General features: G+C 40.6%; 3 protein-coding genes across 5 annotated transcripts in view; 2 read left to right on the top strand and 1 right to left on the bottom strand.

The window, feature by feature from the left end:
* cdk20 (cyclin dependent kinase 20) overlaps positions 1-1,562 on the bottom strand; it is a 6,569-nt gene extending 5,007 nt beyond the window's left edge. The window contains exons 1-3 of one of the 2 annotated variants that reach the window (XM_079527310.1): positions 1,482-1,562; positions 892-1,004; positions 265-378 (exon numbers count right to left, since the gene is read on the bottom strand). In XM_079527310.1, the coding sequence (XP_079383436.1) occupies positions 265-378; positions 892-966 (189 nt within the window). In that variant the 5' untranslated portion in view covers positions 967-1,004; positions 1,482-1,562. Of the gene's footprint in view, positions 1-264; positions 379-891; positions 1,023-1,481 lie in introns of those variants that run through there. The other variant, XM_079527309.1, reaches the window with a different exon arrangement.
* A 280-nt stretch (positions 1,563-1,842) lies between these two features.
* On the top strand, positions 1,843-7,049 carry uxt (ubiquitously-expressed, prefoldin-like chaperone). Of its 2 annotated transcripts, XR_013792124.1 has the most exons (7): positions 1,843-2,121; positions 2,558-2,639; positions 3,749-3,816; positions 4,324-4,431; positions 5,253-5,316; positions 5,477-5,657; positions 6,930-7,049. XR_013792124.1 is itself a non-coding variant. In XM_079526756.1 (6 exons), exons 1-6 carry the CDS (start codon positions 2,045-2,047, stop codon positions 5,537-5,539), a joined length of 462 nt encoding a protein of 153 aa, XP_079382882.1. In that variant the 5' UTR covers positions 1,843-2,044; the 3' UTR covers positions 5,540-6,910. The 2 variants fall into 2 exon arrangements, 1 of the variants encoding a protein (XP_079382882.1); XM_079526756.1 differs by lacking the exon at positions 6,930-7,049 and having other exon boundaries at positions 5,477-6,910.
* A 589-nt stretch (positions 7,050-7,638) lies between these two features.
* The window catches only part of bcap31 (B cell receptor associated protein 31), a 32,884-nt gene continuing 17,475 nt past the window's right edge, over positions 7,639-23,047 (top strand). The window contains exons 1-5 of the mRNA XM_079519211.1: positions 7,639-7,820; positions 13,210-13,311; positions 14,355-14,455; positions 15,034-15,178; positions 19,000-19,135. Of these exons, the coding sequence (XP_079375337.1) occupies positions 13,220-13,311; positions 14,355-14,455; positions 15,034-15,178; positions 19,000-19,135 (474 nt within the window). The 5' untranslated portion in view covers positions 7,639-7,820; positions 13,210-13,219. The remainder of the gene's footprint in view (positions 7,821-13,209; positions 13,312-14,354; positions 14,456-15,033; positions 15,179-18,999; positions 19,136-23,047) is intronic.

Here is a 23,047-nt window from a genome sequence, read left to right as displayed (position 1 = left end):
TTGCTGAGCAACATAAAAACTCTCTGGGAGCCATAATGCTGCTAATATTTAAGATGGTAAATGCAGAGGAAACATTTTATGTAGACAGACAGACAGACAGACAGACAGACAGACAGACAGACAGACAGACAGACAGACAGACAGACAGACAGACAGACAGACAGACAGTGTGTCTGTGTGTGTGTGTGTGTGTGTGTGTGTGTGTGTGTGTGTGTGTGTGTGTGTGTGTGTGTGTGTGTGTGTGTGAGTGAGAGAGACACCTACATACTGGTTGTCTTCTATCTCCTGCAGGGCTTTGATCTCCCTGAGAACCTGGGTTGGAATTCCATCCTCCAGTCTTCTCAGCGCTATTTTCTTCAATGCTACCGTCTCCCCAGTCTGAGAGAGATAAACACAAACAGAGGGAGAGGGAGAGAGTGAGAGGCAGAGAGCAAGAGAGAGAACAGGAGTGATTGAAGAGAGAATTCTATGGCTATGTTTGCACATACGTTGCATGAAGCAACAGTGTAGAAGCATTGCATGGTATTGTATTGTACTTTTTTCTTCTTCTTTTTTTTTTTTTTTTTTTACAACTATTTGATCCAAACATACAGATAATAAGCAAAGAAAGAGAAGCACACTAGTAGAGAAAGAGATAAATGGAGCAACAACGAGGCACAGTAGAAGAGATGAGAGACAGACAGTGTATAGGAGAGACAGACAGTAGCTAGGAAACCTGAGAGACAGACAGTGTATAGGAGAGACAGACAGTAGCTAGGAAACCTGAGAGACAGACAGTGTACAGGAGAGACAGACAGTAGCTAGGAAACCTGAGAGACAGACAGTGTAAAAGCTGAGAGGGACAGTTTAGGAAAGACATACAATGTGTGAGAGACAGGACAGATAATTTACCTCGATGTGTTTGGCTTTAAAAACGATGCCGTGAGCTCCTTCTCCAATCCGGCCCAGAATACTGTACTGGTCCATTTAGGCTACTGGTCTATTACTGGCCATTTGGTTCATTACTGCTCCAATTAGTACATGTCGAACAAGAATAGAATACTATTAATCACTGTTTCTCAACGTCACATATACTGATTGATTGATTGAATACTTTATTAACAGTTTGCAGAAAAAAGCACATGGAAAGTACAGTTCAAAGGTCTGCTAAGATGATTTAAAGTATAAACCCAAGAAAGTCTCTTTTCCATTGGGGTCCTTCATACTCAATTATTTGAAACATAATGACGTACAAATATACAATATTATGCAAAAACAACATCATATAAACGACTTTATTATTATTATTATTTGATTACTTTAGTTGCAATTTTATCATTGGATAGTAATTTAATATTTTCTTGTGATAACATTGTCACCCACAGGATTTAGAGACGTGATGACAAAATGCAGTTTTTCCCAGACCTGTGTAATGATAGTTTCTTATCAGCGAGCCATGTGCAGAATGCAGATGCTACCGTTATTTATTACCATTTACATACCTGCTATGCTGATGTATAACTAGGCTACTGTAGATGTATTCTTTTATTTTAATAAAACACAAACGAATCGTCGTCTGTCCTCCGCCATGTTTGTTTACGTTGACAACGCGTCTTGTTGCTACAACAAAAACTAAAATAATAAATACAGGATAATGTCAACAAAGAAGCTGAGCCAGAAATCATAAAACAATTAACATATATTTACAGATTTTTCTAAATAGTATTTATGATTTCATAAGTGACTTATTGGACGCATATAATATAAATAAGAGTAAAATATATACTTTTACTTTGGCATAAACATTGTTTTTTATTTTGAAACTACTTTGCCGGATGTATTCTTGCGTCATCGCCATGCGACCCTTTCAGCATGCGCGACACACACATACTACATATTAGTAAACAACAACACTGTTTTTGCAGTTTTTACGAGCCCTGCTTTGGGTGTAAACGTTCAACATCTGAACGTTCTGTTATATTAAATCAATTAAATAATAATAAATTATAACGTTAGGTTGAAGTTAAGTAAGTTGGTTAGATTTGAGCTTCAGTAAACAGTCAGCATGGACGATCTGAGTGTGGAGCAGAAAGTGTTTAAATATGAAACGTTCATCAGTGATGTTCTCCAAAAAGACTTGCAGTAAGTACACACAGCACTTCTGTTTTTTATTGTTTACGTTCATGTATAATTACATTGCTTAATTACATTCGATTTGCAGGGTGTTAAGTGGAGATTGTTTACATATTAATCGTGCATGTACGCATATGCTATAATATCTTACTGTTAACTCAAGCTGCACAGTTTATGTTAAAGATGTGTCTGTGTATTGGTTATTACGACGTTTATTTCTACTTGTATATGAGTTTGCATACATGTGCAGTTCAGTGCTTCACAGAAGGGTCTAAAATGGAGAAGAGAAAGACAGGCGTGGTTGTGTGTCATGTTGTGGTTGTATTTGTGTTAATGTGAATATGTTTTGGATGTATCTTAATGTGTTTTTCGTGTATTGTGATGTGTGTTGATGTATTATGGTTGTGTTCATCACATTTTGTATTAATGTGTTGTGTTTGTGTAGGAGAGTGATGGAGCAGAGAGACAGTGTCTATGAGAAAATCTCTCAATATCTCCAGTTGAAGAACACCATAGAAAGTCTAAAGGTGAGTTTACACTACGTGTCTTAAGGTCCTTACAGACTGCTGCATTTTTTCGCCCTTTTTCGGAAAATACGCAGAAGACTTCAAGGACCTTCACTCGCTGTCCCACTCTGTATGTGTCTTTTTCACTGCTGTCTCTGTTCTTGTCTCCTCTCCTGTCTATCTGGTCCTGCAACTGTCTCCCTGTCTAAATATCATAAAGCACATGTGTAATGTCCCCTGTCTAAATATCTTAATAAGAGCACATGCCTATGACCATTAGGCAACAGTACTAAAAGGCAAAACAAATTATAGAAGTACCATTGGTCCGAAGGCACACCCAGAAACATTGCCAGTCGGACTAATGGGTAGGCACCATGATGGTGATACTGGTGATGGTGATACTCTCCATGGGAGTAGTTGTACGTATTTGCCTGCTTAAACTGCGTCCCCGTTTTTACTACCCAGTTTCGCACCAGTGAGGGGAGGGAGGGGCTAGCCCACACCGTGCCCGCCGCAGTCAGTGCACACAGAAGTCAAGGCAGACGGTTGTGGAACGTGAACTCGTGAAGCACAACGTGTTGAAAGAAACAACACAAATAAAAACGTTGGCGAAAACAGAAGCCCAACACAAGGATAAAGGAAACATTCAGTCCAGTTTACTAATTCACAACAACTACTACTACTACTTTGGTGTTGAAACTTCGAATTTCTCTAACTATTAAATAATATAGCCTTTCCATAGGAGTATCTTTTTATATTTGTCCAAGAAGAATAGATGCACGTCAGGCAGTAGCATATTAAGTTATGTAATAACTAAAACATTATAGTGGCTATTGGTTATTATGGGGAATGTCAATGTACACTAACTCATTTACCTCAGAGAATGTTTTAATTCTGGATACAGCCATACAATGGTCTATGGTCTAATCTAATGGAATAAATTGATGATCAAATGCAAAAGTTTTGACGATTCAACTAACTAACTAGGGCCGTCGCCTTGCCCCTCCCTCCCCTTATCCCCTCCCTACCCTTACCAGTGCGAAACGGAACCCCCCTTTTTTGTCTTTCTTTCCCACACACACACACACACACACACCCTCTGACAGTCTCGTACTGTGTTCTTTGTACAGGAAGCTGAGTCCAAGGATCTGAAGACAGAAATTGATCTGGGTTGTAACTTCTACGTCCAGGCTAACGTGTACGTTCTCTGTGGTGCTAAACGTCTAAGTAGAAATGTCTTCCTAACTCTTCATTCATTATGCATGTTGCTATCGTTCTCGTTGGGGATCTCCCACGAAAAAGATTCTAGCAGACAGCTGCCACGTTACAGCACTGCTGCTAATGCCATGTTTGCTGCCTCATTCATGTGACTTAAATAAATAAGGGACCTTCTGCATCAGAGGTGCTTTGATGTGGAGGGGGAGGTGTAGTGCGACACCTGGTGGCTGAATGTTGTATAGCACCTTTAACATGTTTACTACTGTAATTGTTGTCTAGTAAATTGAAGGTTGGTATCTCTGACAATAAGATGTAATGTAACCTTGTGAGAACACACCATGGCATGGTATTTCAGTGGTGGTTCTGTTTCTCATCAAAGTTAGTGACGTTAATGTCTGACTCTAGATTGCCTGCAAGCAAACCTCCTGTCTGTGGCTAAAAGTTTTTTTTTACCTGGAGGTTGAGCTTGTGTATCAATGCGTTTCAGGGAGGATTCGTCTAAGATCTTTGTGGCGGTGGGCTATGGCTTCTTTGTTGAGATGACACATGCAGAAGCACTCGGGTTTATTGAGAAGAAAAACTGCCAGCTCACAGCGTAAGTAAACACACTTCACTCTATAATTGTGGCTAGCTGTTAGCATAAACCCCAGTTCCAGGTGCCACCATACACGTTCACTTTAAAAGACGGAGTTTGCCCGCCCCCCACACACACTCGCTACACACACTCGAGTATCATTGGAACAAGCACACACTGTTTACCTTTCGTCAGAAGCTTTTACATGGCGGGAGCGTCGCGGTACAAATGCACAAATTAAATTCTAAATTTGGATGGCAGAAGATCCACCAAGGACAGCTCTCCTGGAGTCCAATTTATGGAGGTTTGAAAATCCTCCTTTGAACTGCTTCACATCGTGATTATATTTTCAATCCCATAGCTGGAGCGGTGGGGCGTTGCCATAGGAACCGAACCAATGTTAAACGCTGCGGTGGGACTCAACCATTATATAGACAGAGTATACATTGGGGTCCGTATATATACGGACCTGGGATATGACGTCCCCTAGCGTCGTGGTACGTATATATAGGGACATGGGAAAGAAAGAATTAAGTTACACATCAGGAATCTTTGTGAGAGTACATCCACTGAGAACGCTAATATGAGCAACATCTTTTTATTTCTAAACGGTGTTGATTTTTCACTGTGAATCAACCTGCATGATTTAGGCATCACCAAATTAATACCTAGTTTGAAAAACTATATTGGCCCAGGCATTTTTGGATCATTTATTCAACACACACACACACACACACACACACACACACACACACACACACCACTCATGGAAATGTGATTGTGTACAGTATGTGGAGAAAAATTGTAATAGATGATAAAAATTATTTGTTTTCATGTTCCAGCTTCACTGAAGTTCTCACCAAAGACTCGTCCAAGATCAAAGCCAACATCCGCATGGTTCTAGAGGTCAATAAATATAATACAAATAATATTAGCATTATTCTATCTACACGCCAATACCAATTTCTCAGAATCAGCTACAAGAGTTCTAATGTGGTAGTTTTTCAAATGCAGAAACACTTCAGAAACGTGATTGGCTGTGTCTTCTCTTCTTCCATCTCTCCAGGGTCTGAGAGAGTTGCAGGGACTGACAGACCTCCCAGAGAGTAGAAGAACAGCAGTCTTGTAGAGCTTAAACCTCACTGTGGAAGCAGGAGGCCTTATGGGACTTCATGGGGACAAGACATACAGACTGGAGTCAAAACCAATTCAGGAGAAGAATGTCTTATTTACGGCTGCCAGCATCAGTTAGTTTCTTAGACTATTCTTCTATCATGTTTTTTATAAATCGAATAATTGAGAATCATCATCATTGTATTATACAATCTACAGTATTGATGAATCACCCCAAAAATGCCCTAATTTATACATTTCAACAAAAAAAATAGAGCGTATAGATCAGCCATTGTTTGCTATTTTTGCTCTTGTATATAAAATAATAATAACCTTATTGACCATAAGGAGGTGGAGCCTGTGGAAGACATGGGCACAGAGGGGGTAGTTTACCACTGGTTGGATATACTGTAGGCCTGTGGTGTGTGGTCCCTGGGTCAATTTGGGTACATTTGTAATTTTGTACATACAGTATGCTATCTTGGTGTATGCAATGAAGTATAAGTTAAGTTGAAGACAAGTTGACTTAATACTCTTGTCACACAATGTTGATGCTTGCTGAAAACGTGTTATAAAAACAAGAGTCATATCAGTGCTGTCAGGCTGAAGACCTGGTTTATTTCGGTGAAGAATTCTGTGACCTCCCAGAAGTTCATGTGAAGAAGATCATGTTTCCTTTCATTAATATTGTCTATTGTCTTATGACTAAGGCTAACGTTTTTCAGGCCAAGGACCCTTTAACCGAGAGATAGATGAAGCAGGGACCCCTGCTATATATTGCATAAACAATTTGTTTCAGATTAACCATTGTCATTAATTTCATAGATAATGTAACCCCTCAAAATAGGGATGCTAAGGTTCAAGTGGTTAATGTAAAACAAAATCTCTGAGGACCTCCAGAGGGGTCCAAGACCCCCTGTTGAAGACCCCTGGTCTACGGTATTATAGAATAGATGTAGTGATACCTGCATACCACCTAACCACAGCATGTTTGCATTATTATTTGGGTGGTCCAAAGGGTCGCTGTTACAGGGTGTAAAGTCTACAGCTCCCTTGTGAATATTGACGCAGACCCTATTATTATTTATGTATTCTGGTGTACTCTTGAGGTCACAATGAAAATAAAACTCACAGGGTCAGGGAAATCTTTAACTTTATTCAACATCATAGGTTTAATTTGTATTTATTTCATACAATGGCAGTGAGATTGAATGCAGGACATCATATTGAAATTGAATGTAAACAGTCAGTTTGATAACAGAAGACTTGCTTCATTTATTGCAAGTCTGTGTTTTTACATGTCTTATTAAAGGACCACTTTTCAACCTATCTTCATATACTAGGTCCTCACTAATAATCATGAAAAAAATGGCGCAATTTTTTTCTACTTGGTCTGTGTCTCATAGGACGGCTGTGGGCAGTTCAGAAACCGTCTTCCAGTGACATCATCGATGGGGAATACAAGCTAATAAAAACTGCAGGCTTTCTAGTCCTGAAAAGTTGCAATGTGAAAATGGAAGCCATCGTTCTCAGATAATGAAAATCTAAATATTTTTGTAAAATAAATCTTGTTTTAAAACAAATCTGCCTAATGATGATGTCACTGGAAGACGGTTTCTAAACTGCCCACAGCCATCCTATGAGACACAGACTGAGTAGAAAAAATCGTGCCATTTTTTCATGATTATTAGTGAGGACGGCCACGGAGCCGACTTGGGGACCCAACGCAGCTCCAAGGAAAACAAACAAATGAACAGAGCTGAACGTGAATCCCCCCCACCGCCCACCCCTTTTTTTCCCTCACTGTATATGTTTCTTTTCCCTTTTTACCTCCTTTATGATGAATTCCTGTTCTGTCCTTTGTCTATATAGAAGTGTCTATTTGTACGTCTCTAAATGTTTTTGATGAATTGAACATTGTGGACCCTATTGGAAACAAGTGTAATGCTTAATTGGGTCGTCCACTCACAGTTAACAGCCTTTGTATTGAGTTTGTGCTTGAAATGTACTGTAATTCTGCAAACTGTTAATACATTTTTCAATCAATCAATCAATGAAGATAGGTTGAAAAGTGGTGAAGTGGTCCTTTAACCCAACTTGTTTTGATGCGGTCACTGCGTCCAATGAAATGCCCGGATGATGGATGAGCTGGCAGTACGTCAGCGGAAGCCGGAAGTGTACAGAGTGTACAGTGTCAGTTTTGTCAAAAAGCCAAAACATCAGCGTCCCGAAGCGTGAGCTGCGTGTCGTCCCACAAGTTCCTCGTTTTTTTCTGTTTCTGTGTTTTGTTCTTCAACGTGAGTTTTAACGCTGAACACCTCTAGCTATGTGGTTTTAATCTGCTAACATTCTGCTATTAGCCTAATTATCCCAGCGTGTAGTTAGCTTCCTCTAGCTAGTTAGCACCAGAGTGTAACTTTTAGTGTCAGTCTAGTGTTCTGTATAGTTCAAATTGTTTTTCATGAATTGGTGGTTTTTGCAAAGTTGCATTTTAATTTGTTCGGGAATGTTTAGTCAGCCTCAATAAGCCACATTATTTGACTGGGATCAATTGACTTTGGCAATTTGCATATCCGGTCTGTAGTGGATACGGAAACGACTTGTGTTCGTGCATTTATCTTAGTATAGGCATTTATGTGTGCGTGGAATTGTCCGGATTCAGGTTTGGAGTGGGCAGGCTCTAGACCGGATGAGTAGAATGGAAACCAGGAGACTAGTGGGGAGGGGAGGTTGTTTATACGAAATTAGAACAGACTACTAGATTAGATCTACTACAAGCTAACAACGCATCAGCTTCTAGATCTATCCTAGGCTAGCATTTAAATTATATTTAGAGTCACACTTTCTAATAACCGTAACAGCATGTTCACATGACAGTTGTACCATGGCAGTCTTGATAAATGGCTCAAGATTAAAAGATTTGATTTGTCACATGATTAAAAGAAAACAAAACTTGAATAAATGGGCCATATGATTCAAGATAAAAAATAATTTGAGGAAAAAGGCCATTTACAGGACTCTCGTGAATGCTGATGTTTGACGACAATCACTAAGTGATACATTATAATGTCTTATTTTTCATGTTGACAAATCATTTGACAACATTCCAGGGATGTCGCCAGACCAGTTCAGTCTAGGCCATTAGTGGACAACAAGTTTTTTTACCCCCCCCTCCCCCAGAGATCCTTATTGGCTTAGATAAAGTGAATAAAAGGCCTATACTTGTAACACTCAGAGCTGACTTGGTAGACACAAAATACTGACTTTTTGAATAGTACACTCATTCTGGTGTACTCTGAGGTCACAATGACTAAACATTTAGTTGGGTTTTACATCATGTACAGTATGTCAAGTGATATGCCAAGTTGCCAACCCGTCACACGCCCTGTACCCTTATAAGGACCGTATGCACTGGCGATGAACGATCATTTTTGCTATTGAGATATTTGCCATACATGTTGAGGCATGACATTGCGTCTACCGTGGGCCCCCAGCGTGAACCCCCTCTAGTAGCACCTAGACAGTGTTTTCCAGCAGGAACCCTGCATTCACAGTGAAGCCTTCATGGTCAGATTAAAGTTCTCGGTTGCCATGACTTATTTCAGTCATTTTTAAAAGCGATTAAAGAATTATGAATTGGTCAAACTAGCAATATAATGCATGTTCTATTGCTTAAATTGTACATTGATGTGTTAAGAAGCTATTATGAAACCATAATGGTCTTGGGTATTTCGTAAAAAGCAAAGGTTAAAGGTTAAACCCTCAGTCTGCAATTTCTTCAACTGATTGGCTGTAGAACTGCAGGAAAATAGTTTTGGAATTATTACACAATTGTACATATTATATTATATATTGTACATACTCATTTCGGCCGCTTGTATTTGCAACCTTATTCTTTCGGTCATGACCCACACTTCATGACCATAGGTGAGAGAAGGAACGAAAGATTGCTCAGTAGACAGAGAGCTTTGCTTTCTGGCTCAACTCTCTTTTCGTCAGTGCGGTACAGTGCAATACCGCCCCTGCCGCTCCGATTAAAAATTTCAAATTTCTGGGGCTAAATATGTATTTTTTTAAACAATTTTACAGCGTTTTCTTTATTATTATATTACTATAGTCCTACTAAAATTACATCTGTCCACAAAAGATCACAGGATCTACTGGCGTGAAGGGGGATACTGGGGGCTGCCATACACTGTTGTAGGCTCAACATGTCAGTTTGTCACCTCCCCCTTCACATCCAGTAGATCCCTTGATATTTTGTGGACAGATGTAATTTCCTCTACATTCTTTTTGGAAAAATGTATAATGTCGCTATATCAGTGGTGCCCCAAAATGGATGTATTTGGCCACAGACCCCTATCTCAATATATTGTTCCAGTGACCCCCAGAAGCAAAGATTTGAGTTTAAAATGTTCACTTTAAATTATACAAATTCGTATTCAAAAGATTTGCATAAATGTTAATGATTCTTATTGTTTTTAGCAGATCTACAATACAAGCTCAGCTGAGCTTGTGTATATATCTTATATGTGTGTATATATATATGAGCTTGTATATCTATTTTTGAATAGTCAAAGTATAAAATAGTTTAAAGTGGTTAGAGTGTTGCTTACTTGCTTTCACGATTTTAACAGGTTAATCCCTGAGCCTTCATCGGTTTGAATTACACAGCAGCTGTTGGCACTGGATTGCGCCACACAGCGTTTCGCTACACATAATTGGTTCAATTATTGATACTTCCAGTCAATAACGAGTTAACAGCAGCAGTTTAACTGCATCCAAAGGAAAGTCCTTTAGCTGTCAGACTCATTTGTTAATGAAGTGTATTTCCAATGTTTTTGAAACATAATGTTACTATTATTTTCACCACTGTTCAAACATACAGCATGTTACAAATGTATTTGCATAACATGAATGGACAAGTGCCTGTAAGGCTTTTTGTATTTGAGTTGTGCACATAACGGTTGTTTATTTATTTGCAAAGGACTTTTCAAAACAAGTTTGTAGTACGTATTATCAGATAATGGAATAAGTCCATAAAACACGCAAGCAACAACAACATAGATAAAACCCATTAAAATGACATACTGTAAAACAGAATAAGGCCATGAAGCAACAACACACATAGATAAAACCCATTAAAATGACATACTGTAAAACTGATTAAGGCCATGAAGCAACAACACACGTAGATAAAACAATTACATAGTGTAAAAGCTGCACTTGTTATCTAATAGATTAAGATCTGTTCAAGAGAAGACATGAAAAGAAGGAATGGGACAGTTGAATTTAGTACAGGGCAGGCAATAGTTAAAATATAGAAATGTTGGAGGCAGGCAGAGCATAAAATAAACGTGATACAATTGTCTCCAGACAAGAAATCAATAAGATAAGAAGTAGAAATGGTAAAGGGATTGCCAACAGATTGTCTCACAAAAGAAAGTTATCTGAAGAATTTAAATGGCACTCAATTTATACAGTCAAATAAATTCTAAAACAAAAAGTGCAATAACAGAAGCCAGGATGGGCCTAATCTTCTCTAATGCATATCTAAGACGTTTGTTAAAAGCCTACAGGTTAAGTCTGATGGGCAATATATAACTGTTAAGTTGGCGATTAATTGTCACAAATAATTGCGATTATTTTGTTTTTGTTTTTGCATTGAACATTGTAACTTTGTAATTCTGTTTGCCTTTTTAGGCTTCGTAATCACAAATTGCACAGAGCAGATATGAAATTACTGTAGCTTAAAAATTTACAAAGTTGTACACAGATCGGTGCGGTTATAGGTAAAAACAGGAATTAGCCTGTTATAGCGCCACCATGAGGCTAATTTGAAAATGTTTAAGTAGCATTTCTTCCTCTGCCTAGTGGGAATGTGTGTGCATAATTGCACAGAAATGGCAAGCGATTTGAGGCATTTTGTTCCAAACGGACCAATCCTGCGAACTTTGGAAGGCAATCTTAGCCAATGGGGATGGAATATGGGAAGCGGACAGATACGTGTTGATCACATGACTGTAGAGATTGTGTATACCGATTTGTGTGATGTGTGGATAAAATGTGTAGGAGTAATCTACAGAAATGTGTTTTGCAAAAGTCGGCCTCATGCCTCATGGTGGCGCTATAACAGGCCGTTGTGGAAAAATTGGGGCAGAGGTTCGTCGTTGGCATCCAGGGAGTGTGTGTGCAAAGTTTGGCATCGTCCGGGCCAACGGTGCCGGAGATTAGCTGTACACGCCGGACGGACGGACGGAGTGCAAAACATACTCTCTCTCCATGCCTTCGGCCTGGTGGAGACAATACATAGCGTAAATAGAGCGTCCTATGCCCCTACCAGGGCCCAGGAAATGATTCCCTGTTCATTTTCCTCATAGACTTTTCAAAAAGTATTTATTTAAAGACCTTTTAAGCCTTGTACAAAGCCAACTCGAGTTGTGACAAATCATGACAACAAACACAATTTTTTGGGCCGGACAAAGAATTAGAAAGAAGAAAAAAAACGGCAGGTTACAACACTTTTTGTTTTTCTTCTTTGTAATTATTTGTTTGGTCCAAAATATTGTGTTTATTGTCATGATTTGTCACGACTCGAGTTGGCTTTGTCGGCTGCGTAACCGTCTTATACTTTTTTAAATGTCTATGGGAAAAATGCATTGGGAATCATTTCCTGGGCCTGGAGTCGTCATGAAAGGGGGTGGGACTGCGACGCTCTATAGAGCGTCGCAGTCCCGCCTCCTACCCTGGACCAGGAAATGAAACCCAATGCATTATTCTCAGACATTTCTTAAAGTATTTATTTAAAGACGGTTACGCCGCGGACAAAGCCAACTCGAGTCGTGACAACTCATGACAACACAAACAATATTTTGGACCAAACAAATAATTAGAAAGAAGAAAAAAACGGCAGGTTACAACACTTTTTTTGTTGTTTTTCTTCTTTGTAATTATTTGTTTGGTCCAAAATATTGTTTGTGTTGTCATGAGTTGTCACGACTCGAGTTGGCTTTGTCCGCGGCGTAACCGTCTTTAAATAAATACTTTAAGAAATGTCTATGAGAATAATGCATTGGGTTTCATTTCCTGGTCCAGGGTAGGAGGCGGGACTGCGACGCTCTTATTGGAATAGTGTAAGTGATTGTAGATAGATATTTCTGCTATTTTTTAAAAAGGAAAAACAATGTTTGAAAATGTATGGACATTTTTCAACATGGAAACGATTGACGATTATGAAAAAAATTATTGTGATTATCTCAAATAATTGCAATCACCGGTATGTAATAATTGTGACAGGCGTAGTGGCCTAGTCATTCACCTAGACTAGATGTTCTGCAGCAACATGAGACGTTGTCACATAGCAACCATCCATTTCCTCATGGAAAGGGGTCTGTCCGTGGGAAGCCCTAGCAGTAGACATGTACTCTGTAGTGGATGCCTGGACGGTAGTAGAGATTGTTTATTAGCCCATTATACTTTAGGCCGATTCTACAAATGCCTTCTAAATGAGTAGTTCTTTCCAGATTTTGCCACGCTGCAAACTTGTACATCTATGTTTGAGTAGCAAACATCTAAAATGACACGGATGCTTTCCCCATTTTAATGTCTTAGCCTTAACATACATCAGCCTTAACAGTGGACAGCGGTAGAGATTGTTTATTAACATACAGTTTATTTTTGTTGTAGATCCGTCACAATGAGTCTCCAGTGGACAGCGGTAGCCACGTTCCTCTACGCTGAAGTCTTCTGTGTTCTACTACTCTGCATTCCATTCATCTCACCAAAGAGGTCAGTACTGTGTCCGTCTGTCTTATTTTCAGAATTTATACAATTATTGTTTGAGGATGCAATATTATATACAAGCGGTAATGTTGCACGTTTTGACAAAACATTGGTAATCCAGGACTCTAGGACAGATTTACTGAAACAATCTTAATTCCGTATACTATACATGTACAGTATATGTGCAAATGTGCATAATATTAATATATTAGACTGAAATAAAATAAAAATGCATTCCACCCACTTTGTTACACCTGTGATTTTCTAACCCCATCATCAATCCGACATTGATCGGCCTCTACTCTACATGACTGATTAGATTAACTTCACATCTCATGACTACACAGTGAACTGTCCAAACTCCAAACCTCAGGACTCTGATTAAGTGTAAACACCCACTTTTAGTTGGACAGGAGATTAACTACGAAGACTTTTATTCCCTTGTTTTGGTATTTCGTGTTTGTCTCTGTAGGACAATTAGAGCCTTTTTCCATTGCATAGAACCAACTCGACTCTTCTTGACCACTCGCTTTACTGCATTTTGTAGCTGGCCGCCTTAGAGATGTCCAGCCCTCTGCATAGGAGTGTGCTGAAGTTGAAGCTCATGCTAACTCGAATGCTGCCCGGAAACTATCTCCATTTCACCTGTACAACTTTCACCTACAGTTCCAACAAAAAAAACGTTCTGTTGACATTTTCAGTGAGGAATAGGCCAAGCAGTTGCTCAATATCGATTCATTTCACATACTCTGTTCTAGTTTACACAAAACAAAAGGCAGGACTAAATAAATGCAAGGACATTTCCAAGGATCAGTTTTGATCAATACTTTTTAAGTCACTATCCTCCTAGCCTCGGAAACCCAGACGTTTTTAACTATCCTCCTGATCTCCTGTCTTGATTTCCTAGCGGTTTGGCCACTAGGTGGAGCCATTTACCCATCTAATAGAACTACATAAGCACATACAACATAATGCTGTATAATTCAATGTACAACCTCATAGTTGTGTTAACATAGTTTGCATATTGCATGTATTGTGTTGCATTCCAGATGGAATAACTTATTTAAGTCTCGGCTGATTAAGACCATCGCATGGTATGGAAACACTTCGTTCATGGTCGCCATCGCTATACTGGTGTTCCTCCTTATAGGTGCGTATGTGCGTGCATTGGCATGTTCTCCCCCCCCCCCCCCCCCAACACTTACAACACATTCTCAACCTTTTTTAATTTCAAGCACCCCAATTTGATATGCATTATACCAAATAATATGTATTATGCCAAAACACGAAAATGTTAATGATATATAACATTAGTTTTAAAACTCCGCAATACAATCGATTGATTGATCATTAAAGTACACAAGGCTGACGGCTGTGTTAAGTCTTCAGATGGGTGGGCCACTCACGCTCACTTTAAAGATTTGTGGGCCGTGATCCAGAAAATGTTGGGAGTCACTGCATTAGGCTGTGTGGACCCCATTTGATACAATACTAATCTATGGGGATCCCAATATACACTGTGAATATACTGTAACTCTCAGAGTGCAAACTCACAGTTGCATACCCTCTTAAGGGTCCATTTTGTTCCTGACTTATCACTCCTTTAGCTGGAGACCTCCCCCCCCCCCCCCCCCCCCCAAAACCTCGCCAAGGACCCCTTGGGGTTGGCGTTGAGAAGAACTACAGTCCATTCCAGTGATTTACGTGGGGGTGTGTGTGGCATTTCAGATGCGTTTCGGGAGGTGCGTAAGTACAGTGTCCCGGAGAAGGTGGACCTGACCAACAACCCTGTGGCCATGGAGCACATTAACATGAAACTGTTCAGAGCCCAGAGGAACGAGTACATTGCCGGCTTCGCTCTGCTGCTCTGCTTGTGAGTACACACACGCACGCACACGTACAGCACCCTACATTCACCCAGCAGATGGCTTGCTCAGATAAGGAGTGGCAGCCCAAATCCAGCCTAAATGATGACTGATGTTTGCCAACCACTGACGTTCGAGTGCGATAATTAATTTTGGTCTACGAGTGCGAGGGGTAATAATTGTAATGAAAACAAAACAATAGCTGTATTATTTTACAGAAGAAATGGCATCGGAATCGGATCGGAAGCCAAAAAACGTCCCTAGTATCAATACTTTATCCATATATTAGACTAGATATCGTCTATGATTTGGGATATTGTACTATTGTGATATGGCATAAACGTGTTCTATAAAATATAAATATCGGATCGGGAAAAATCGATATCGGCCGATACTCAAAATCAAAAAAATATGATCGGGACATCCCTAATCCCATGTGTATACATCCCACTGTTTTTCAACCATTGGTCCATTGACTACTAATAATTTCCTAATAACGGACCACCTGTTGACTTTGTTGACTGGAGTCGCCTACAGCATTTGTTCTCAACCTTTTTGGCTGGGGACCTCCACCCCCTAACCTGACGCTGCCAGATGGTGGCGGTATTGATTCACAAGTTCACAACGCAGCTTCCATCTGGATTCGCTCCCTCAGTAGTCTCGTGTTACCAGACTGTTGCCTCTCACAATTTCCAAATGCTTCCATCATACAGTCTGGAGCAACGGAAGAGCTGTCATGAGTAAAATATAAAGCGGAAGAGGAGCCTCCTCCCCACTTTGTTTCGTCTTCACAGTCGCGGAAATTTATCCTAATATAAATAGAAATCATCTAGCATATATAGCTTGCTGCTTAGCAGAAAAGGAAATAAAAAAATAAAATGTAAAGATAATTTTAAATATATTTTCGTGAACGGAAATGGCAGCTTCCTTACTCTGATTTCGGGAGGTGTAGTTCCAGACTCTATATAGCATTCGGAGATTGTGGAATAGTTGTCTGGCTACGCGACTACTCCCGCAGTAGCAATGAACCGTTTCGGTTCAGTCCAATCAGCGGCAGCTACGGGCGGGATCTGCCAATCACCTGCCAAGTAGCTTGAAAAATAGGGCCTGCCTTCTTCAGCTATCGGGTTACAGCAAGGGGCCAGTGAGGCTATTCAACGTTGAAGCTCTGGGCCCTAGTGGTAGGAGGAGGGACTACAGGCGGACCCGTGGATTCATGACCGGGAAACCCCGTGCAGCAGGGCTTTAACATTGAGCGCTCGGTTGCACTTCCGCATTTGACCACCAAAATTTGGTGGTCAAATGCGGAAGTAGACGTTCTGAGACGGTACCTCCGGCAGTCTTCCGGGTGCTTCAAAACGCCACTGAGCAACTTCCACTGACATGAATAGCTGGGGGGGCGGAGCTTCGCGCCAGTTCAGTCTCTATCCTTTTATATACTCTATGGGTTACAGTGATGATGAGAAAATGCATCATAAATAAATACTGAAACCAAACCAGGTATAATCATTAAGGAAGGTTTATGCATGTGCATTGGCCTATGTACACTCTTAATTTCCATGTTTCAGACATTCAGTTGCCAATAATTAGGGAACTATACTAGGCACACTCATTTGCCCCCTCTACACCAAATCTCTTTGCCAAATCATTCGTTGCAAAGCGACGCATTGTGAACATGTAGATCGGCTATTTTCAGCAAATGGCCACCACCGGAATAGGGACACTAGGATTCATGTGGTGAAGTGTCATCATGGTCAGGTACATGCAGGTTTGTGACTTACTGATTAGGGACTTTAAGCAATGACTGTTTTCAGGACGGCTCCGCTACGCGGAAGTACGGTGGCTATGACGCCCACGCCGTAGCTGTCAAAATGGTTAAGCAAACAGCCTCCGGCGACAGTGGTTGCCATGGTGACGCGTCCATGCAGCATGTGTCAAACAAACACATTATTATTATTATTATTTTTTAAACACCGCGTCAGCTAACTTGCCGATATTCCTTAATTTTTACATGCGCTGGACATGATCAGCATTGGAAAGAGGAAGGTGCTGGAGCAATCTGTGTTATTCTAAAACCGTTTTAATAAACATGGTTAATATGACATGGTATTAGTGTTATTTCTTCATTCAGAGCATGCCAACACATTACACAGGCAACACAGCATAAGAGAGGTGATGGAACAATCGGTGTAAATGTATGACATCTATAATTTCAATAAACATGGTTATGACATGGCGTTGTAGACACTACGTGTAAGTGTAGGTTCTCCCGTAGTAGAAAGGGCTGCGACGGAGAGCAGGTTTATGTATCGAGCACTGATCCATTTCCGGTTGCCGTAGCCGACTGCCGTATCCGTCGTTGCTTAAAGTCGCTGTTACCTGACTTGAGGGGGATCCTGAGGGTCCCCGCAATTGGACCCTTACAGGTCTGTAACTCTGAGAGAGAACAAAATGGTTCCATTTGCTATTTAACCCAATTTGGGCGGGAACCCCTTTTGGTGTTAGCATTATGTTATGCTTTAGCTGTTGAAAAATAGCAGATCTACAAGCTCATAGCGCAGCACCGAGTGCCGCACTATGAGCTTGTAGGTCTGCTATATAAAAAAAATCGAAGAACGACTGACATAGAAACATAGCTTTTTCAGAAGACATTTTTTTAATCTGATCTCAGGTCAAAATGGGTTAAAATTAAAGTGTGAGAACCACTGCCCTAACCCTGTGGAACGTCGGCACAATCTAATTGGGAACACCAATTTTGTGGTTTATGTCAGAGGGACACACACACACACACACACACACACACACACAGGAAGGCCTTGCTGAGTGAATGACATTCTGTGTTGGGGTCAGTGCACGTACTGTGAGCACACACACACCAACACTCACGGGATACATACATAGAGTTCCAAGCATAGCCAGACAGAATGGCATACTCGCACTCAATTACTTGGACACACTCGCCAACATCACATCTCACCACACACGCAGACAGATGTCTCTAAATAGGGATGTATTTTACAGTACGGATGGATGGAAATAATTATTGGACCTCATTCACTAAGCTGTTTGTAAATTGTGTGGAAACAAACGGACTAAAGGGGTGTTTACTTTCTCTAATTACAATCTAATTGACGAAAGGGAGTGTACAGCCTGTGTGGAGATCACTTTTTTTTCCTGAAAGTCACATGCGACCTGTAGATCAGCGCAAGTGAGTCCTCCACGAGATGGATCCGCTTGCTGAATGTTAATAAAGTAAATGGCCAACTCTCACTTGTAATTACAGTAAGAAGTTAGTTTACAAAGTTATAACTTCACGACCAAAGGCTAATATAACTTGAAAAGCATATTATATAAGCCCTTTCTACCAAACAATCACTATAGCGAGGTAAACGGATGCTGCTGGAATCCACCAATATCTGATAATGTTTTTTTCTTCTTACTGACTCCAGTGTGTTTTTACAGTTTCACTGTCAGTGATGATTTTGGATGCCAGTCATCTGCTTGTGTTGGTCCACTGTGTTCCATAACACCAACAGTGCCACAGGCTGATCCATGCCATGACCCATTGATGAAATAAGTTCTTCAAAAGTAGCCCAGACCATAACTTACACTACAGTAAAACACTTTGCAGATGGTTGACATTTCTGTATCAAGACTAAAACAAAAAAGGTTTTATTTCACCAAATGCGCAATGAATGTTAAATATATGAAAAGTGTATTTAATTATGTGTAAGAAAATAAACTTTTTTACACAATATTAAAATGATGTGTGTGTGCTGTGTACAGTTGTACACTGTTTACTGATGATTCTATCTCATCTGTCTGTCAGGTTGTTGCGCCGCCTAGCAACCCTGCTCTCCCAGCAGGCACAGCTGCTCGCGTCCAACGAGGCTTTTAAGAAGCAAGCGGAAAGTGCTTCTGACGCTGCCAGGAAATACATGGAGGAGAATGACACTCTGCAGCAGGTACCGCACAGTGCGCTCACACTCCCACACGTATACGTACGCTCATGCACACCTGCATGTACGCATTGTACACACAGACACATCACATGCATACGTATAAATGTGCACACCCACACGTAAGCATGTGTACACACACAGATGAAATAATCTTTATTTTCATTATTTCACTTATTTCATTTGTCGTGCAACTTGGGGTGTCAAGAGTGCCATTGGTACTGCCATTGGTGTGTGTGAACGTGAAGTACATTGTAAAGATCTTTGAAAGGCAGGAAAGACTGGAAAAATGCTATATAAATGCTGTCCATTAACCATGACCATTTATAAACACAGCTCCTATCGTAGTTGACCACTAAGAGGCAGTACTGCATGTTGTATCAAACTAAACACAAATGTGTGGAGACATACACACTGACACTCTAGGCAGGCCTGAAAGGTCTTTAAAGTTCAGAGCAGCTAAAAGAAGAACTGACTTCATCCACATGTGATGACAAGTCACGCTCACACATGTACATACGTATATATGTATGTGTGTGTGTGTGTGTGTGTGTGTGTACATACATACATACATACATCCATACACTTCATGCACACGCGCATAAATAGTTTTATGTGTTGAGTCAGTGTAAGGATGATATTGAAGATATAACAAACAACTCGCTGAAAGAAAACAACACATTTTAACAATGCATTCATTAAGGAGAGCATACAAGGGCACAAATAGGATACAAATTTGAAGGAAACAAAATACATGTACATACACTCACTATGGGTATAAGTAACAGCGTCTCTGCCATATGTGGCGGCTGCCAATTATAGCAGAGATGGGACAATACTTTGCCTCCTTTTTGGGCATCCCAAGTTGTTGAAACACACACACACAAGAGCCCTGCACGGGCCTGGATCTGTGGAGTTAAGCCCAGGCCCGGCCTCAGTTTTACAGCCCGAGCCGTGTGTGTGTGTGTGTGTGTGTGTGTGTGTGTGTGTGTGTGTGTGTGTGTGTGTGTGTGTGTGTGTGTGTGTGTGTGTGTGTGTGTGTGTGTGTGTGTGTGTGTGTGTGTGTGTGTGTGTGTGTGTGTGTGTGTGTGTGTGTGTGTGTGTGTGTGTGTGTGTGTGTGTGTGTGTGTGTGTGTGTGTGTGTGTGTGTGTGTGTGTGTGTGTGTGTGTGTGTGTGTGTGTTAAATTGTACAGCTGCAGCGGATAAGTAGCCTAATTAGGAGAGCGGAGCAGCACGCAGAGACATAGAAGGAAGGAGAAATGTTTGATGAATGCAACACGTTTGTTAAAAGTCTTTACGTGTATGTGTTTACGTGACAATTGAGCGGAGCATGTATATGCTGCCGTGCTGTAGAAGCAAGTCCAGGCTGGATGAAATTCACTATGCAAAATTAATGTAACGGCACGTGAGCCCGAGCCTGGGCCTGTTGGTCAGGTATAGAAACGGCCCAAGCCCGGCCCGTTTTGGAGGGCCGGGACCTGGTCGGGTGACTCGGGTCCCGACGGGCTTGCAGAGCTCTAACACAGTTACATGACAATAACTTAAAGAAATGATTGACAATGATCTATTATCTCAGATATCTCCGATCAGGTGAATATGTAATACTTTTGACAGGACTGGAGACATTCAATTCATCAACATGTCACGTGTGTGTGTGTGTGTGTGTATGTGTGTGTGGGGGGGGGGGGGGGGGGGGGGTCACGTGACATGGACATAATTTTAGCCATGGATTGTGTGTGTGATGTTACATTGGTGTGATGTATCTGTCTCTTGAGGCAGTGTGTGTTTTTTCTTGTTTCCAGTCTTGTGGTTGCTAGAAATGCAACCACAGTATAATAATTGCATCTATTTTTATATTATATCCACACTCCCCTACCCACGGTTTTCGTGGCACATAAGCGTTGTAATATGTCAAATCAACTGTTTCATCAGGAACAATAAAAATTATGTATATATAAAATTCAAAGATGTTTTGTAATTTGATATACATTATTCATTTTAACATTGGGAAAATGTTTTATTTCAAAGTCTATCATCATCATGCTGTAGCTATCAGCCCGCTTCATGCTTTGGCCTACTGTATAAGTCTTGAACTGTATAGGTTAACCGTTTCCGTCCATCCGATGTGTCCACACGTCCTAGGAAATCCAATCGAGGGATGCATTGGACGTGTGTACACGTCCTAGCGCATCCTCAATGATATCAGGCGAGGGGAGAATATTCTAAATTTTTTATTTTATTTTTGAGTGAGCCTCTAAGGCCAACATACTTCGCTTTTCAGTCATATTAGCTTACCGTTCACTAGCCTGTTAGCGCGGCAGAAAGAATGCCTCGTCTCTCCTAATCCAGAGTGCTCTCCGTGGTTTTGATCTGATGTATATACTAAGCGCTTCATTTCTGCTCCTCCGCCTCTCGATCAAAATATGAACGCTTTGGAGCTTCTAGCGATATAATAGAATCGAGACCAAGGTAAGCTAGCATGTCTTTCCGTCACCCCAGAGCTTCTATTTTGAAGGAATCCCGGCACTGATTGTGTTAATGACCCTGGATTCTTTGGATCATGACGCTTCTAATCCAGACAATATATTGTGTCATGTTCATTTCTGGCCAACATCTTCCACCATTTTGAATTGACTTCAAAACACTGTTTTTGCTGCTCCTACTCCTGTGGGTTTTGTGTAAATTCAAGATTTTGTACACAGTCATTTTCAAAATAAAGAAATATCCCATAGCCAATTTGAATTGTATATTGAGGGGTCTCCACCGAACGCAGAACCCATAGGGAGCACCATAAATGTATGTGATAGACACAAGTTTGTTTGGTCCATTTTAATGCCTTGTGAAAACCACAGATTACAAGTTCCTACAACGGTGAAGTTTTGACACCTGATTAAAGTGTTTCAGTCACCAAGAAACACAAATCTAAATAAAAAAATCACACCCGTGTGAACTGAGTGGTGTAAGGTATTATATAGCCTGATCAGCTGTGGTCTGACGTAATGTCTGACGTAATGAAATCAGCATCAACCAATCAGCATCAACCATGCTCATTTTTTGAGCACAGACAGACAGACTAACAAAGCCAGTTGTAGGAGTGGTTTACACCACTCAAAAATACATAAATGCACAAACTTTCACAAATGTCTATCATAGTTTATTTCAAATCATGTTATTTGGCCAGAAAGTCACTTGAGGTGAGAGATCTCTTGTGGGCCAAATTAGCCGTTCGCTAAGACCCACCCAAGGCCGTTCTTGGCCAATACCATGTTAGTGACGGTTACTAGGTAAGGATCCTGGTCAAGCTTACAATGCTGGTCAAAATGGTTAAGCTGTGTCAATAAATATATTTAGTTGCGTGCACGCATCCGCCTGGCCTGTGTTGTACCCTGCCCTTTTTTTCTTCTTTCTAATTATTTTGTTCGGCCCAATTTATTTTGTTTATTGTCATGACTTGTCAGGAGCCAAGTTGGCTTTGTCTGAGGCTTAAAGGTCTTTAAATAAATACTTTCTGAAACTTCTGTGGGAAAAATGAATTGGAAATTATCTTCCGGGCCGCTTGTCGGGGGCGGGACTGTAACGCTCTATTTACTACAGTATTAGTCAAACTAGATCAGCTGACAGCCTGACACTGAACCCCATGCTGAGTTACACACAGAGGTCATCACCATGCCACCTGGTTGATGGACATTTTCATTTTGCCACAGACATTATACAAAATAAGTGAGCAATAATTTGACCATAAATAAACTCCTAATGTGCCATAGTGTCTATGGCTATGCCAATGTGCTGCACATTTTAAAATGATAGTATAAATGTAAGTTATTAAGAAAAAAAGCCAATTTACTTAGCCTATAATGACATGCCCAAAATGGGGATGCCAGGATTAAAGTGGTTACCTATTCTGCAGATGAAGAAAA

This window comes from Electrona antarctica (genome assembly GCF_951216825.1).
Source record: "Electrona antarctica genome assembly, chromosome: 2".
NCBI classification, from domain to species: domain Eukaryota; kingdom Metazoa; phylum Chordata; class Actinopteri; order Myctophiformes; family Myctophidae; genus Electrona; species Electrona antarctica.
The sequence above is the reverse complement of the archived record's forward strand: the minus strand, read 5'-3'. Positions and strand labels throughout refer to the sequence as shown.

Bases quoted from the DNA above. Each gene is read 5' to 3' on its own strand.
- uxt (XM_079526756.1), top strand. From the start codon at position 2,045: ATGGACGATCTGAGTGTGGAGCAGAAAGTGTTTAAATATGAAACGTTC. The intron at 2,640-3,748 runs GTGAGTTTACAC...TTCTTTGTACAG, and splicing joins ACACCATAGAAAGTCTAAAG to GAAGCTGAGTCCAAGGATCT. The intron at 5,317-5,476 runs GTCAATAAATAT...CCATCTCTCCAG, and splicing joins ACATCCGCATGGTTCTAGAG to GGTCTGAGAGAGTTGCAGGG.